General features: G+C 37.2%; 1 protein-coding gene and 1 pseudogene across 49 annotated transcripts in view; both read left to right on the top strand.

The window, feature by feature from the left end:
- The first annotated feature begins 642 nt into the window (after positions 1 to 642).
- Positions 643 to 1,470, top strand: LOC308685335 (putative nuclease HARBI1; annotated as a pseudogene). The gene has a single exon. The product of its transcript is annotated as a putative nuclease HARBI1 (transcript).
- Positions 1,471 to 3,933: 2,463 nt separating this feature from the next.
- The window catches only part of znf740a (zinc finger protein 740a), a 28,655-nt gene continuing 17,894 nt past the window's right edge, over positions 3,934 to 14,694 (top strand). For 12 of the 48 annotated variants that reach the window (XM_081357955.1, XM_081357957.1, XM_081357978.1 and 9 more), the window contains exons 1-8: positions 3,934 to 4,062; positions 5,845 to 5,999; positions 6,937 to 7,125; positions 8,276 to 8,422; positions 9,431 to 9,554; positions 9,715 to 9,798; positions 11,272 to 11,355; positions 12,016 to 12,099. In XM_081357955.1, the coding sequence (XP_081214081.1) occupies positions 5,955 to 5,999; positions 6,937 to 7,125; positions 8,276 to 8,422; positions 9,431 to 9,554; positions 9,715 to 9,798; positions 11,272 to 11,355; positions 12,016 to 12,099 (757 nt within the window). In that variant the 5' untranslated portion in view covers positions 3,934 to 4,062; positions 5,845 to 5,954. The remainder of the gene's footprint in view (positions 4,063 to 5,844; positions 6,000 to 6,936; positions 7,126 to 8,275; positions 8,423 to 9,430; positions 9,555 to 9,714; positions 9,799 to 11,271; positions 11,356 to 12,015; positions 12,100 to 14,694) is intronic. The other 36 variants (XM_081357969.1, XM_081357972.1, XM_081357956.1 and 33 more) reach the window with 10 other exon arrangements.

Raw genomic sequence — 14,694 nt, 5'->3', positions numbered from 1 at the left:
ATGGAACCAACAGTGTAGCCTACTGGCTTAGCAAAGAACAACAGGTAGGCAAAATACTGGCGACCACAAATAGCCATTGTTTGTTTTAATTTTAAGAAACAGAAACACTGTAATAGACAGAAACATTTTGCATTCCTTATTTTGTTATAATGTTAAATGATAAAACAAAACCAATACTATCCAATAGTCAAAAATCAAGTACAGGACAGATACCAGCTCTTTCCATCTCTGTCTTTAGGAGATGTATCTCCATCTGCATTTTTTCTGCTGCAGTTGGGTAAGCAACATTTGTTCTTTACCAAGTTCAATTTGTACTTCTCTTTTGAGTTCCCGTTTCAGAAGCAACCCATAGCTGTCACCATCCTGGTTTGTAGCTGAGGAACCTCCTTCTATCGAGGCAAAATTGGCCCGAACACCCTCCAGCAATGCACAAGTTTCTGCCACAGTGAGATTAGGCCCTTTTGAGTCCACGGTTCCAACTCTTTGGTGTAGCCAACACTGATCTTAAAAGCCTTGAGCATGATTGCTTTGGCTTGTGCTCAATTAGGCTTACACCAATCAGCTCATTGCTGGTTAATGGTGACACCATTTAAACACATCATGTCTTTCCACCCATTTCTCTTAGCCTACAGAGTCTTCCACATGGTAGGTATTGTTCATCGTTACCGTAGGAGAAAGTACCGTCAAAGGGTGCATACTGAGCGTGCCAAACCACTTGAGCAATACACATCAGAAGAACTGTATGCACGTTTTTGCTTTGGGAGAGATGACTTTAAGTACATTGCAGGCCAACACTCCAACACCAAACTCAAAGGAGTCATGCTTTATCCGTGGAGGAACAGTGTTTAATCGCTCTGCGCTTTTACGGATGTGGGACTTTCTACCAAGTTATTGGTGACAATATGGGAGTGAGAAAAGCAACCGTGAGTAATGTGGTGAAGGCTATACTGGGCAGTCTGATCAATCAATTTGTTTCCTTTCCCAAGAATGACCAGACAGGTCACGGCAATGCTGACCATAATAACCAACTGTGTTGTGAAATGGTCAGGGTCTGTTCATGATGCACGTATTCTAAGAGAGAGAGCACTATACAGAGCTTCAATCCCACCGACCAAATGGCATAGTATTGGGAGACAGCGTGTATCCACTCCTATCATGGCTAATGCCTTTTCCAGTTGCAAACACATCTGAGCAGGCACGCTTCAACTCCTCACATTGCAAAACAAGACGTTCCATTGAACGCTGAAGTGGAGTCCTGAAGAGACGGTTTGCATGTCTTAACTACTTGCGAGTACAACCCAAGGTGGCATGCAACCTAATCCTTGCCTGTACAACATCGCCACCAGGCGTCATGTCCCTCCTGATGACAATTTTGATGGACCTGAGCCTGATGTAGAACCAGAACAGCCGTCAATGTTCTTACCTAATGAAGGACACACTGGACATGCAATTAGTTTTAGTTACTTTTAACTAGGCTACTGAATGACTGAGTATATTTGTTGTTGTCATTGCCATTAATATACTGTGGAATTATAGAGCTGTGAGCAACAGTGACATTTATTTGACAGCTGATAGCTTTGAGATTTTGTTTTTTGTTTACCATATCTCTTTAGATGTGACATGCTTCATATATGCTTCAAATAGAAAGACGAAATCAGTAAACATCGATTTTGTGATCGTTCACTTAAAAAAAACTGTGATTTTATTTGGTTCGAAAAATCACAACTGAATCCACCCTGGGCCCAGTTGTTCAAACATAATCTGTTTGGATTTCAGATATCGGGATTGGATCAAATCTTGAAAATGGGTGGTTCAAAATCCAATCCAATCTTGGTTTTGATCTGGATAAATCATCAGTTTGTGTTCCAATTTTTTTTATTCAAACAAATCTGAATTATACGGATCCCAGCAGAAGGGTGGATTTCAGGAACAAAAAATTAATAAAACTTAAAAACTGGTTAAAAAAATATATGTAAATTTATGTAAAAAATTTATAATGTAATATAGACATACACATTTTTTTATTTATTTAGCTCTTGATTAGTTTATCTGTTAAAACAAGAAATTAGAAGTAGACATTAGGCTACCTATTAAACCTTTTGGGAGCCTACAGTAAAGTAAAAAATAGATTTTGGTGCCATAAAATAATCTCCAAACATCTGTAAATATCAAACAAAAAAATTAATTTAAAGTATTTGTTTGGTATCTCCATTGTCACAATCATTAGAGATGAACCATTCAAAAGTTCTTTGCAAGCAATCACAAAGATTCTTGGGTGAATGCTAAGCAAAACATTTCGGAGAGAATGCAAAAGCATTGAAATGTTTTTTTTTTTTTTTTTCTTAAATCTCTTTTTTTTTTTTTTTTTTTTTTTCATCACCATGTTTTTCCGAAGAGCACTAGAAATCCAGATTTGGTAATCTGAAAGAGTGTGTATCTGGATCAGGGTGATCCAATCCAATTTTGCTTTGAAAAACTGGCACAACATTAAAATGGATTACCTGATCCAGGGTAGCAAAATCAGATCAATCTGATCCAGATTAAACTTTTTGAACATCTGGGCCCTGGAGTTTATTGGCGATTTGAACTGTGAAAAGGGTATTCAATAAAACAGAGGCATCTTAACTGATAGATAATAGAGGTCCTGTATGCATTGTGCTGTGCTGTATGTATCAGACGTTTGATGTGCTGTTTGTGAACGTGTTTTTTTTTTTTTTTAAACTCTAAAATATTTTTTTTTTATTAAGCAAAGTGTCCTGCACATTAAGCTAACTGCAAATTTAATGTGCATTAAAAACATTAATAAAAACTACCTAGAACTCTAAAAAAGTAGCATTTGTTACATGTCCCCACTCTCCATCTCTAAACTTTACCATGAAATGTAATGATTAAAATCCTTCAGATTTTTTTTTTTTTTTTGTGCATTGCTGAGTGATTTTATATCCATCCTATGCAGGTGCCAGAAACACCCACTCATGGCATTCCTCACGGGAAGGAGCGAAACACACCCGCAAACCTCTCTTTTCCCCCTTCTTTATCTTATCTTCCCTCTTTCTCCCTTCCACTCTCTTCTCTTTTCTCTCCTTCTTTCTCTTTCTACCTCCTTCGCTGTGAAGTACTACTAGCACATAGTAAATATCTTCAACATAGAAATCTCATGCACACACAGTCATGTACAGACACTCTCTCTCATACACACACATGCACACACATATGGACACTCATTCCTGTTACCTAGTGTTCATTCCTGTTCATCATTTATACATTTGTTTAATAAATTAAAATAAAAAACTGATCAAATTGAGGCTTTTTTTGTCACAAATATCAATTATTTGAACATACAACCAACAATTTCTTTAAAATTAACACTTTCTTGTGGGGGAAACAAAGGAATTAATTGACATTAATTGCCTTTAAACATGATTTTTAAATGGCACATGAGTTTCGGTAACAGGACTGAGAAAACATGTGTCCATCTTCTGCTTAGAAATCTTGTAAAAAAAATAAAGTTGAGATCTACCAGTACACATTTTGATAGTTAAATATGTGTAGTATTAGATTCAGTGTTGAAAAAAGATTTTAAAAAAATTAAAGTTTAAATTTGAAGGGTTTGGTGGAATGGCTTTTAAACGGATTTAACTGACTTAATGATGAAATTCAGATCGATGACTAAATGATGAAATAGTCATTAATTTAACGTGTTGCGTTGATATTTTTTACCATCAAGAGAGAAAAAATTAAGGTGGGGTGTTGGGTCAACTTGCCCCAGCGGGCATCTTTCCACATCTAACTAGGCTAATTATATTATCATGAAAAGCTACATCTTCATTTACACCATTCTCCAGGGTGAATATAGAATAACCTCTTTATACTTTGGTTCCACGTTCCCACGTTTTTCAATACAATAACACGGTTTGCTGCTGATGTTTTGTTACTTCGCTCATGAACACTAGTGACGTTGCAGCCAGTGTGCGCGTTCTCGTGGAGCTTTTCCGGTGGCGTTTCCTGTGTTTGTAAACTGACCTGGGCTGGAATAAAAGAGCGAAATTGAGCAGTATTAAGGTAAGATTCATTAGCACTATGTGTATCGCTTCAATACAAATGATTACTGTTGTTGTTTTATCTCTCGGGATGATGTGGTCTGGTGCGGTTTTACAGGCCTCGAGAGACAGAGATTGGATTATAGAGAGCCATATGTACACGAAACACATTATCACACATGAACGCGTTTTAAATAAACTCCAGCTCGAACTAAAGCACACATGACTGATACGAGGCGTGCGGTGACATGTTTAGAGGGGTTCAGGTGAAAAAAGCTCTCGAAAATGTAAGGATTAGCCGTGTTAGATGAGGATTGTTTGTTTGCGGGGGAGTTTTTAGTGCGAACATCAGCGCGCTGAGATGCTTTTCACATGCGTGTGTGTGTGTGTGTGTGTGTGTGTGTTTTATTCTTTCATCTGTTCTCATGCATTAGGCTACAACATGCATGGATGTCTTCGGTGTTTGCTTTTTAAACGCATAATTAAATTGTTATGCATGTGGCAGTAAATATAGTCGGTTTATGTTTCCCACAGCACCTCACTTTGTGGCTTTCCCATTAGCTGAATACTCAATCATCTCCATACATACTTCATGACCTGAATTAGACGTGTCAGATTAATGAGCAGGGTTGAGAAATATTGATCTCAATCCTTTGATTTGCATATGCTCCCCTTTTTGAAGGGGCTTGACACCTCTAATCACGAAGAGTGTGCTCACAAGGACTCTTTTAAAGGGATAGTTCTCCCCAAAATGAAAAAAAAAAATCTGTCATTAATTACTCACCCTCATGTCATTCCAAATCCGTAAGAATTTAGTTCATCTGTCCCTCCGTTGACAGTCTACGCAAATTTTCTGAAGAGTCTCGGTCCCTTTATATTATGAACAGATTTAATTTAAGCTTTTATTCACATATAAACACTAATCAGCGAACGTACTGAACTGAACTAGATTGATGCACGAGAACAAACCTCATTGGTTCTTGCGGAAATTTCAAAATACGAGAATGAACCTCATTGGTTCTTGCGGAAGCTCAAACGTGCTGCGAACCACAAGAGTGAACCTCATTGGTTCTTGCGGAAACTCAAACGTGCTGCGTAACACAAGAATGAACCTCATTGGTTCTTACAGAAGCTCAAACGTGCTGCGTAACACAAGAATGAACCTCATTGGTTCTTGTGGAAGCTCAAACGTGCTGTGAACCACAAGAGTGAACCTCATTGGTTCTTGCGGAAGCTCAAACGTGCTGCGTAACACAAGAGTGAACCTCATTGGTTCTTGTGGAAACTCAAACGTGCTGCGTAACACAAGAATGAACCTCATTGGTTCTCGCACATCAAGCGAGCGTGTTTGAGCTTCTGTTTACCACAACTGTGTTTTTGACAACCCAGCGTGTAGTTGATCCTGATAAGTGCTCATTGTCACAGATATAAACACGAGGGCTTTCTTTTTCCATGAGGGGGTTTGGCATCAAGACGGCTTTGTTTCCAGGCAGACCGTTTAAGAACACGACACATCTCCCAGAAATCCTGTAGAATTCAACCAATCGGAAGACGACATTCAAACTCCTGAAGTGTTTCCCAATTGCCTATCCCATATGCATCAGGCTTTCATCCAGCATATTTGGGCATTAGACCTAGCAAAGCAAACTCCCTTTATCCAAAGCATTCTGGGTTTAAGTGCTGCCTTCAGTGGATGAAAGCCTGTAATTACTGTTACCCACTCTGATCAGTCTGAGAACTCTTGCTGTTTTTTCTTTGTGAATGTCTCATGTTTCTACTCTAATTCATCTTTGTCACCACAAAGAAAAGACATTGCTGCCCCATGATAGAGTCCGGTGAGACTTGTGTGACACTTGGTCCGAACTGACGTCTCATCTACACATCTCGCCTGTCTCTCAACCGCTGTCTGCCACCATGTCACACATACCCGGCAGCTCGGTCCGGGACCACATGAAATGGGTTAGTTCTCTTCGCGTTTCATACAGGACGTGCATGTTTTTGTCCTAAATTGACTTTGCTTTTCACTTACATTCAAGTTCCAAATCACTTAGTGGAACATGTTGCCAAATGAGTTTAAAGCAGTATGTGAAATAAAGTCTTTTACATTGAAGGAAAAGCGGTGGTTTAAAATAAATAAGGCTGTGCAACAATTAATCGCATCCAAAATAAAAGTTTGTTTTTGTATAATATGTGTGTGTTTACTGTGTATGATTATTTTGTATATATAAATATACACACATGCATGAATATATTTAAGAAATATTTGCATATATATATATATATATATATATATATATATATATATATATATATATATATATATAATTTGTAATTTATATATAAATAACACATTTTTCTTAAATATATACATGTATGTTTGTGTATATTTATATATACAAAATAATCATACACAGTACACACACACATATTATGCAAACACAAACTTTCATTTTGGATGCGATTAATCGTTGCACAGCCTTAAAAATAAACCAGAACTGCACGCATATTTTAATTCAATAAATGTTTGTTTTAATTAGTTATTCATGCCAGGGTTGGAAGCATCCTTAAAATAGGTACAGGTCATTTAGGTATGTATTTGTATGTGTATAAATGACATGTTATATTAGCTTTATTATATGATTAGTAGCTTTTTTATTTTTTAGAAAAGCCTTTCTAGGGACCCAAGATGTAAATTAGCTTATGCTATACTCTCGATGTGCAATACATATTTTCCAGTTTTCGAAAAATTTTCCAGTTTTTTTTTTTTTTTTTTGTACTGGCCCTATATAAATAAACTTATAAATAAATAAATAAAAAACAGTGCTACATAAAGTAAACACTTCCAACAACAGCTGATCTTATATTCTTCGTTCTGTCTTAATGTTGTTTTCTTAAGGCAGGGCTGTTAGGTTGTGAAGCCGTGTTGTCCAGCATGGCTCTGATGCAGGCCAGTTCCATGGCGGCTCCTAAGAAGATGATGTCTCCGCTGGGTCCAGCTTCAGGACACGGATCTGCCCAGAGTGTACAGGACCGTGGGACGCAAGGACACATGCTCTTACCAACGGGCATGACCTGTCCTCCACTGGTTAGGAGACACCTTCAGATTAGTGTACAGCTGCAAATAGGTTATTTTGTGCCATCTGTAAAAGTTTACAAACTTCATATTAGCTAGCGATAGACTAAATATCGCTCAGGCTGATTAATCATCTCATTATTAGACATTTTCCATCCAAATGCAAATCCATTAACATATTTACTGACATAACACTTGATACTTACTCTTATAAATATAATTAAACTTAATTTGGAGTACTAAGTTCTTTATTGCATAATGCACATTTCTTAATATTAAGACTTAAAATGTGTTCACTAAAATAATCACTATTATTATTAATCTTCAGAATATGACAGAGCTTGTGTTTTAAAGCTAAACATACACTGGAATGAATAATTCACTGAAAACTGTCTGTGTCACTCACTGTTCTCACATTGTAGATGCTCAGTTCGATAAGCTCCCGCGTAAATTTTACTCGCTTCATTAATTTATTTTCATTTTGAATTTAATTTAGTGCATTAACGTTGGCAGCCCTAATATACATATATAAATAAATATAAATATATAAATAATATGTCTGCATGTAATTTGTGGGGCTCTGTAAGTTTGGATTAAAAAGTGTGTAAAATACATATATCTTCAAATTCAGCAAATTTCTGTTTGTTTTATTCTTTTGAAAATTTTACATGTCCTGCAATTTGACATTCTAAATATATTTTGAAAGTAGCATTTTGCTAATAATTTTAGCAGTATATTTCTTTAATAATTACACAAGCATCTTTAATAACCTCTTATTGTTTGAAAGACTACAGGGAATATTGCACTTTTGTATTTTTTTTTCACCACGGGACCATTTAAAAGCTGGCTAGAAATAATAGTTTTTCTTAAAATACATGGTGATCAGTTTCAGTGCCTAAGATATAGGTTCAATACATAAAATATTGATTTAAAAAAAAAAATAATAATCCATGGGCACGTTATGCATCATCTACCCAGTAACAGCCTGAAGCCTGATGACCTCTACATACAACTAATGTGTGATTATTGGCACAAAATAAACTTTAAAATGCACTCATTCAGGTTGTTAGCAGAATGTTAAAATGTATTTTATAGTTGTATAAAAATTCCGAGGTGGTAATTCCTTCAAAGGTTTGTAATAAATGTGTTTGTGTGTCCGTAGCTTCTGCGGAAGGAGGGTGATTTTACAGCTCCTCGAATGCTGGATGAGAAGGAAATGAGACCCAATGAAGACATGCAGCTGAAGAAAAAGAACAGGAAGTCGGGAACACCCTCAAAAGTGAGAGAGCAGGACGGGCAGGAGGGGAAGGTCAGTGTGTGTGGGGGTGGCGTGTAGTGTAGTGTGTCACAGTCCTGTGAATGCATGTCGGCCACAAATCACACAAAGTTTACTCGAATGCTCTGCTTTCTGTGAGACGTTTGAGTTTTGCAGTGTAGTTTGGTCGCATTGGAGGGTTTCTGAGAGTATTATAGAACATATTTGTACTGGATATGACATCGCAAGCATTTGGACGGTCTGACCCTGTATGGTAATGGTGTGTTTGTGTTGTTGTGGGGGAGGAGATGGCTGGTTTGGGTCGGGGGGTGGGGCGTCTGTAAGGGAGGGGAACGCTGAAGCACAATAACGGTTATTGTGTGTTTTCATGGCAAGCAGTATCTACTGTGATTTAAAGGGCTCTGATGTTTTAGGAATAAAGCAGATCTGCTTCTTGTGAAGTTAGTTACTTAAAGTTTAGGTTCTTTTATGTTTGGAGTCTTTTGTTAGTTGAGTTTTTATGTTGTTTTTGTGTATTCACTTTAAAGAATGGTTAGTCTAAACATGGAAATTTACTATCCCTGTGTGTGTGTGTGTGTGTGTGTGTGGGGGGGGGGGGGGGTGGGGGGTGGGGTGGGGTGGGTGGGGGGGTCAGGTATTCCCTACTTGTCTCCACAAGGATATTTAAAACCAGAAATGTTTGATCTTTTGGGGAATTTTTTTGTCCAAAAAAAAATATTGTAATGCTTTCTGGTAATAACTCTTATGCATGCAGAGTTGCAGTATAATTTTCTGTTTTGCTATTGCGTTCTCCCTCCTTGGATAATCATATAACTGTCAGTGATATACATTCATAAGCAATAAATATAATTATACCTTTGTAGTAGGGATGCATATACTTTTAAAAAAAGACTACAGTGTAATTAGCGACACTTTTGGGTACTCACCCGAAACTTGTATTTTAGTAATGCTGTTTTTTTGGGGTTTTTTAATTAAATAGTAACTACATGGAAAAGAGTTATCAGTACATAAAAACATGTCTTCCATTAATTTTCCTTGTAGGCGGTTGTGGATGAAAATGGAAATTGTCCACTTTCAAAAGTCCAGAAGAACTTCATCTGTGATCACTGCTACGGGGCCTTCAGGAGTGGATACCACCTGAAGAGACACATTCTCATCCATACTGGTATGAATATCACGGCTATATGGACTGGAAATATGTTTAGAGGAACAAATACATTCATGGATTATCCACATTTAACCTCGTTGATACACATCCATATTTCACACTTTTATCATGTTAGATTTTGGTGATATGTCAATGTGTTCTGTTGTTTTTCTCACAGGAGAAAAGCCGTTTGCTTGTGCCGTGTGTGACATGAGATTTATTCAGCGTTACCACTTGGAGCGACACAGCCTCACTCACACTGGTACGACTTACTTTGCATCTTCGTTCTGACTTTAAACAGTGCCTGTTACCTTCAAAATTGGTGATTTGACAGAAGTAAATAAAGTAGTTTTAATTATTTGTATGCGAACAATGAATTATTGGACTTTTGTGGTTTATGAATAAAATACCCAAATGTCCAAATACCAGAAGAGAGACACAGTTTTCTTAAAGCTGCACTACAGAAGATTCCATTATTGAGAAAATACATAACAAATAAGTGTTCAAGTGTGACGAAACACAGCTGATGTAAAATACATTTTCATGTTACTGCCACAGATGGTGAAAGTATGGAAGCTTGTTTCTGCTACTAAATAAAAAATTAAAAAACATAATTGCGACTTATGTCACAAATCAGACCTTTTTAACAGAATTGCGAGATTATAATTTACAATTGCAAGTTTGTATCTCTAGAGCTGCACGATTAATCGTTAAAAGATTGTGATCTCGATTCAAACACCCACGCCATCTTATTCCTAAATGACAACGATTCGCCTGTGTCTATTAAACCTTTGACAAGTACACACAGAAACATTCAGATCTGTGTTTGCGCTGCCGCTGATCCAGAGAGAACAGTTGTCATGTTTAGGTATGAAACAGATTCACAAACAGTCTTTTCAGCCACACAGTATCGTTATTTCTGTTACAATAATGCAAAATATTACAAGTGCTGGGATAAAAGTTCATAGTTCAGATATAAACACTGATGTCTATGTTAGCCATCAAAAAGTAAATCACCTTTTGCATGTAACTTGACGCTTCAAAGAACTTATTTTATTTAGTTCATGGGAGAATCGTGATTTTTAGTTTTCCAACAAAAATTTGTGATTCTCAATTTATCCAGAATCGTGCAGCTCTACGTAATTCTAAACTTTTTCCTCACAATTGTAAGATATAAACCCGTTATTACGAGAGATTCTGAATTGTGAGATATAAACTAGCAATTAAAAAAGTGAGATATAAACTAGCAATTAAAAAACTAGCAAAATGATATATATATATATATATATATATATATATATATATATATATATATATATATATATATATATAAATCTCACAATTCTGAGAAATAAAGTCAGAATTGTGAGATATATATATATATATATATCATTTTGCAATTGTGAAAGTCATAATTGTGAGATTAAAAGAAACAAACTTCCAAATGAAAAAGATGGCAAAGTTCTGTAGTGCAGTTTTTATGCCAAGTCTGTTTTTTTTAACCCTCGTTTAATGACTTCTGTACCAGAAACACATTTTCATCGAGCAAAGTTTAATGAACACTGTGCGAAACTTGACTTTTGAGCATTATTCTGAAGTAGGCATTAAAGCAAAGATCATGTACTATATCTTAAAGCAGCTAAACCCTTGCGGGTGTATTAAGCTTAACATTTGTTATGAGCAGGGTTTTGATTCTGTGTAGACGATCATTGAATTTGCCACTCTGTGCGTTTAGGGGTGAAGCCATATGCTTGTTCCATGTGTGACATGCGGTTTTTCCAACGTTACCACTTGGAGAGGCACAGCCTCACTCACACTGGTATGTGTCATTACATTGGACATTATTTCAAAAACAATCCTTCAAGTATTTGCTTTTACACATTTTAAACATGAAATGGAATAGTTTTATCTTTGTTTACATGAGCTGTAATTAAATACAAAGTCTTGCACACAAATCACATCATGTTGTTTTTGATCTACATTATAAAAATCCTGTAAGCTGCTTAGTCTTTTCAGTGATATAAACCCAGAATGGACACTCCTGTATTTAAACAGAGTCACAGATCATAGCCGTCTACACAGAACAAAACCTTGTTTCTTTTTAAGATTAAGGATTTGCTTTCACGCCAAGTGCAATGGCTCAAAACACAAGTGTAAAATGCTTTCAAATAGTTGTTGCACTAAAGCTATTCACAACACATACTAAATGTCTTTGTTTTTGAAGCATTTGAGACATTAGAAAGTTGACCCAGCCTCTAAATAAAAAGTACATTTAAAGTTATGCCAGGAATACATTTCAACAGGCTTTTAGAAAAGTTTCAGAATAGTTTTAGATATATAGACATCCATTAAAATGGAACCTAGTAGTCTGCTAATCTGACTGCCTACAGTTTCTAGTTAGCAAAATGGCTGTACTTTTGAGTAAGTTATCACATTATGTTATGCCAGACAGCTTATTGACATTTTGTTCTGCGTTTAGGCGTCAAACCATATGCTTGCACCATGTGTGACATGAGATTTTTCCAAAGATACCACCTTCAGCGACACAGCCTCATTCATACGGGTACAAGTCATCTCTTACCCATGTGCCGCTGCTGTCTGCATTGCTTTTGTTTGTTTCACTGCCATTTTTGAACCATGCAGTGTTACGCTCACTCTGCAGTTTTACAGCTTTCTGCTTTCGCTGAGAATTCCTGCACACGAGCCTCGTTGCTTTTTTAGCATGCTAGATATCGCCTGCATGACGTCTGCTTTGTCTGTGAGGCAATCACAAGTTCATGCTTCATAATTAATCTTCACAAAAAACACTTTTCTATTTCACCTCTATATTCCAAAGGGGCCTTGCTGATCGTTGTTCTAACAGCTAATTTCCATGAACAAATGTATGTGATTACGGTTGGGTTTTGTGCAGACAATGTTAAGCACTGAAGGTACACTCAAGGAATGGCTCCCTTCAACATATTGTTGAAGAATGACATCTTTCCTATTTCCCTCCCAAACTTCATTTGAAATGTTTGTGCATTTCTACTAGCGTTGTCAAATGTACCGACTTCGGTACTAAATTGATACTGAAATTGAAAAAATGTGATACCAGCATTTCCCTCGAACATTTTGAGCGCTGTTGAACGAATTCTTAAACACCTCTGATTGGCCATTGTGTTCACGAGCTCAACATATATGTCTCTGATTGGCTACAATGATCAACGATTTAAAAACATGTTGTAAATAGTAGGGGTGCAACGGATCAAAAAACTCACGGTTCGGATCGTTTCTCGGATCAGAGTCACGGATCGGATCATTTTTCGGATCAGCAAAAAAAAAAAAAAAAAAAGACAAGACAAATAAACACAAGTTTTGTCTTTTTGTTTATTAACATTTTTAAAATATTAAATTAAAATATATAAAATCAACAGTGGGTGCGCGACGGGTTCATTCCATGAAGCGTGACTATAAACACACTGATAGCGTTTGTGATGGCTTTAGCCCGGTCTGATGAACCTTGAGCAGCCTTCGTTTTCACTCCTGTCAGCGAAACACCAGGGTGATGTCGCTTCAAATGCGTGGCCATGCTTGATGTGTTTCCACGGATGTCCCGATACAACTTTTTCACTTCCGATACGATACCGATGCCGCAGCTTTGGCTATTTGCCGATACCGATATCAATCCGATATTTTTATTTTATTCTTGAACTAATACTACTAATAATAAAATATATGGAAGCACTTTGCTCAATTAGCCACATAAAAACATCTCACTCAAATGGAGAACACATACTTCTCCAGTAGCCTATATAGTCCACAACAACAGTTGATAATGAAAGACTGTCACCCTTTATTCAAAAGACCTTGAGATATGTTTGGTAACTGCAGGCTACCTGAATGAATTTAAAATTAATTTGCTATATTTCAGATCAATATATGTTTCCTTAAAATTTTAATTAACTTTAACGTTATTCTCATCTGAATTATAAATCATTTATTTCTGTATAAAATGATAGGCCTACTACCATTAAAAACACATTTGCTTTTCTTTTTTAATCAATGTAGAATGTGTAACTTCAAAATAAACAAATTACTCTGTTTGAGGACAAGAAATGAAAACCAATGCAATATGATGAATGTCCAAAAGATGAGATAATTTTTGCTTTTAAACAGCGTGTGTGTGTGTGTGTGTGTGTATGTGTGTGTGTGTGATTGTTCGATCGCGCCCGTGCCTGTGCCTCTCTCTCTCTCTCTCTCTCTCTGACACACACACACACACACACACACACACACACACACACGCACATTTTGCTCATTTTGCTGCGTTCACACCATAGGCGAATAGAGCGTCAACTTCGCGTCTAGTTGATGCTTGAACAGTTTGAATCCTTTCGCGCGTCCAAAGCGAATAGGACGCGCCGCGCGCGTATAATGATAAAGCGAGCGTTTGAAGCAAAATAGACGCGTGTTCCAGGGAAGCCAAAATGCTCCCATACAGGGGATTTAAATGACGCGGGGCGTTCAAGCTCCTCCGTTCCTCCGCTCGCCATGACCACGCTGTGTGTGGACTGAACATGCGCACAACTTTTTTTTTTCATAAATTAATCCGCGGATCACGTGTGTGCCGAACCGAAGATATTGATCCGAACGGATCACGGATCAATGATGATCCGTTGCACCACTAGTAAATAGATGTCTTTGACACTCTTCACTGTGAGCACTTACACATACACATGGGAACGTTTGAAAGCAGGCGTCTATCAGCGTATATTTTAGGGATCCACTGATAGACGCCTGCTTTCAAACGCTCCCGTGTGTATCTGTGTATGGGCTTGGTGAAGAGCGTCTGTTTACAATATTTTTAAAGCCTTGATCATTGTAGCCAATCACAGCCATATATGTTGAGCGCGTGAACACAATGGCCAATCAGAGGTGTTTAAGAATCCATTCAACAGCGCTCGAAATGCTGGTATCGTCACATTTTTTTAAATGTCAGTACCGACTTGGTACCGAAGTCGGTATTTTTGACAACACTAATTTTTTTACTAGGGCTTCCCCCCCTAATAGTCGACCAAACGTTAGTCGATGAGAAGAGTCTTGACCAAATTTGAATTGGTCCGGTTGGTCGCAGAAAAAACAAACACACACGGGAAGTGGCGAAGTCACACAGTCCGTG

This window comes from Scardinius erythrophthalmus (genome assembly GCF_964197995.2).
Source record: "Scardinius erythrophthalmus genome assembly, chromosome: 25".
Lineage (NCBI taxonomy): Eukaryota > Metazoa > Chordata > Actinopteri > Cypriniformes > Leuciscidae > Scardinius > Scardinius erythrophthalmus.
Note: the sequence above shows the minus strand (reverse complement) of the source record. Positions and strands in the feature narration are given on the sequence as shown.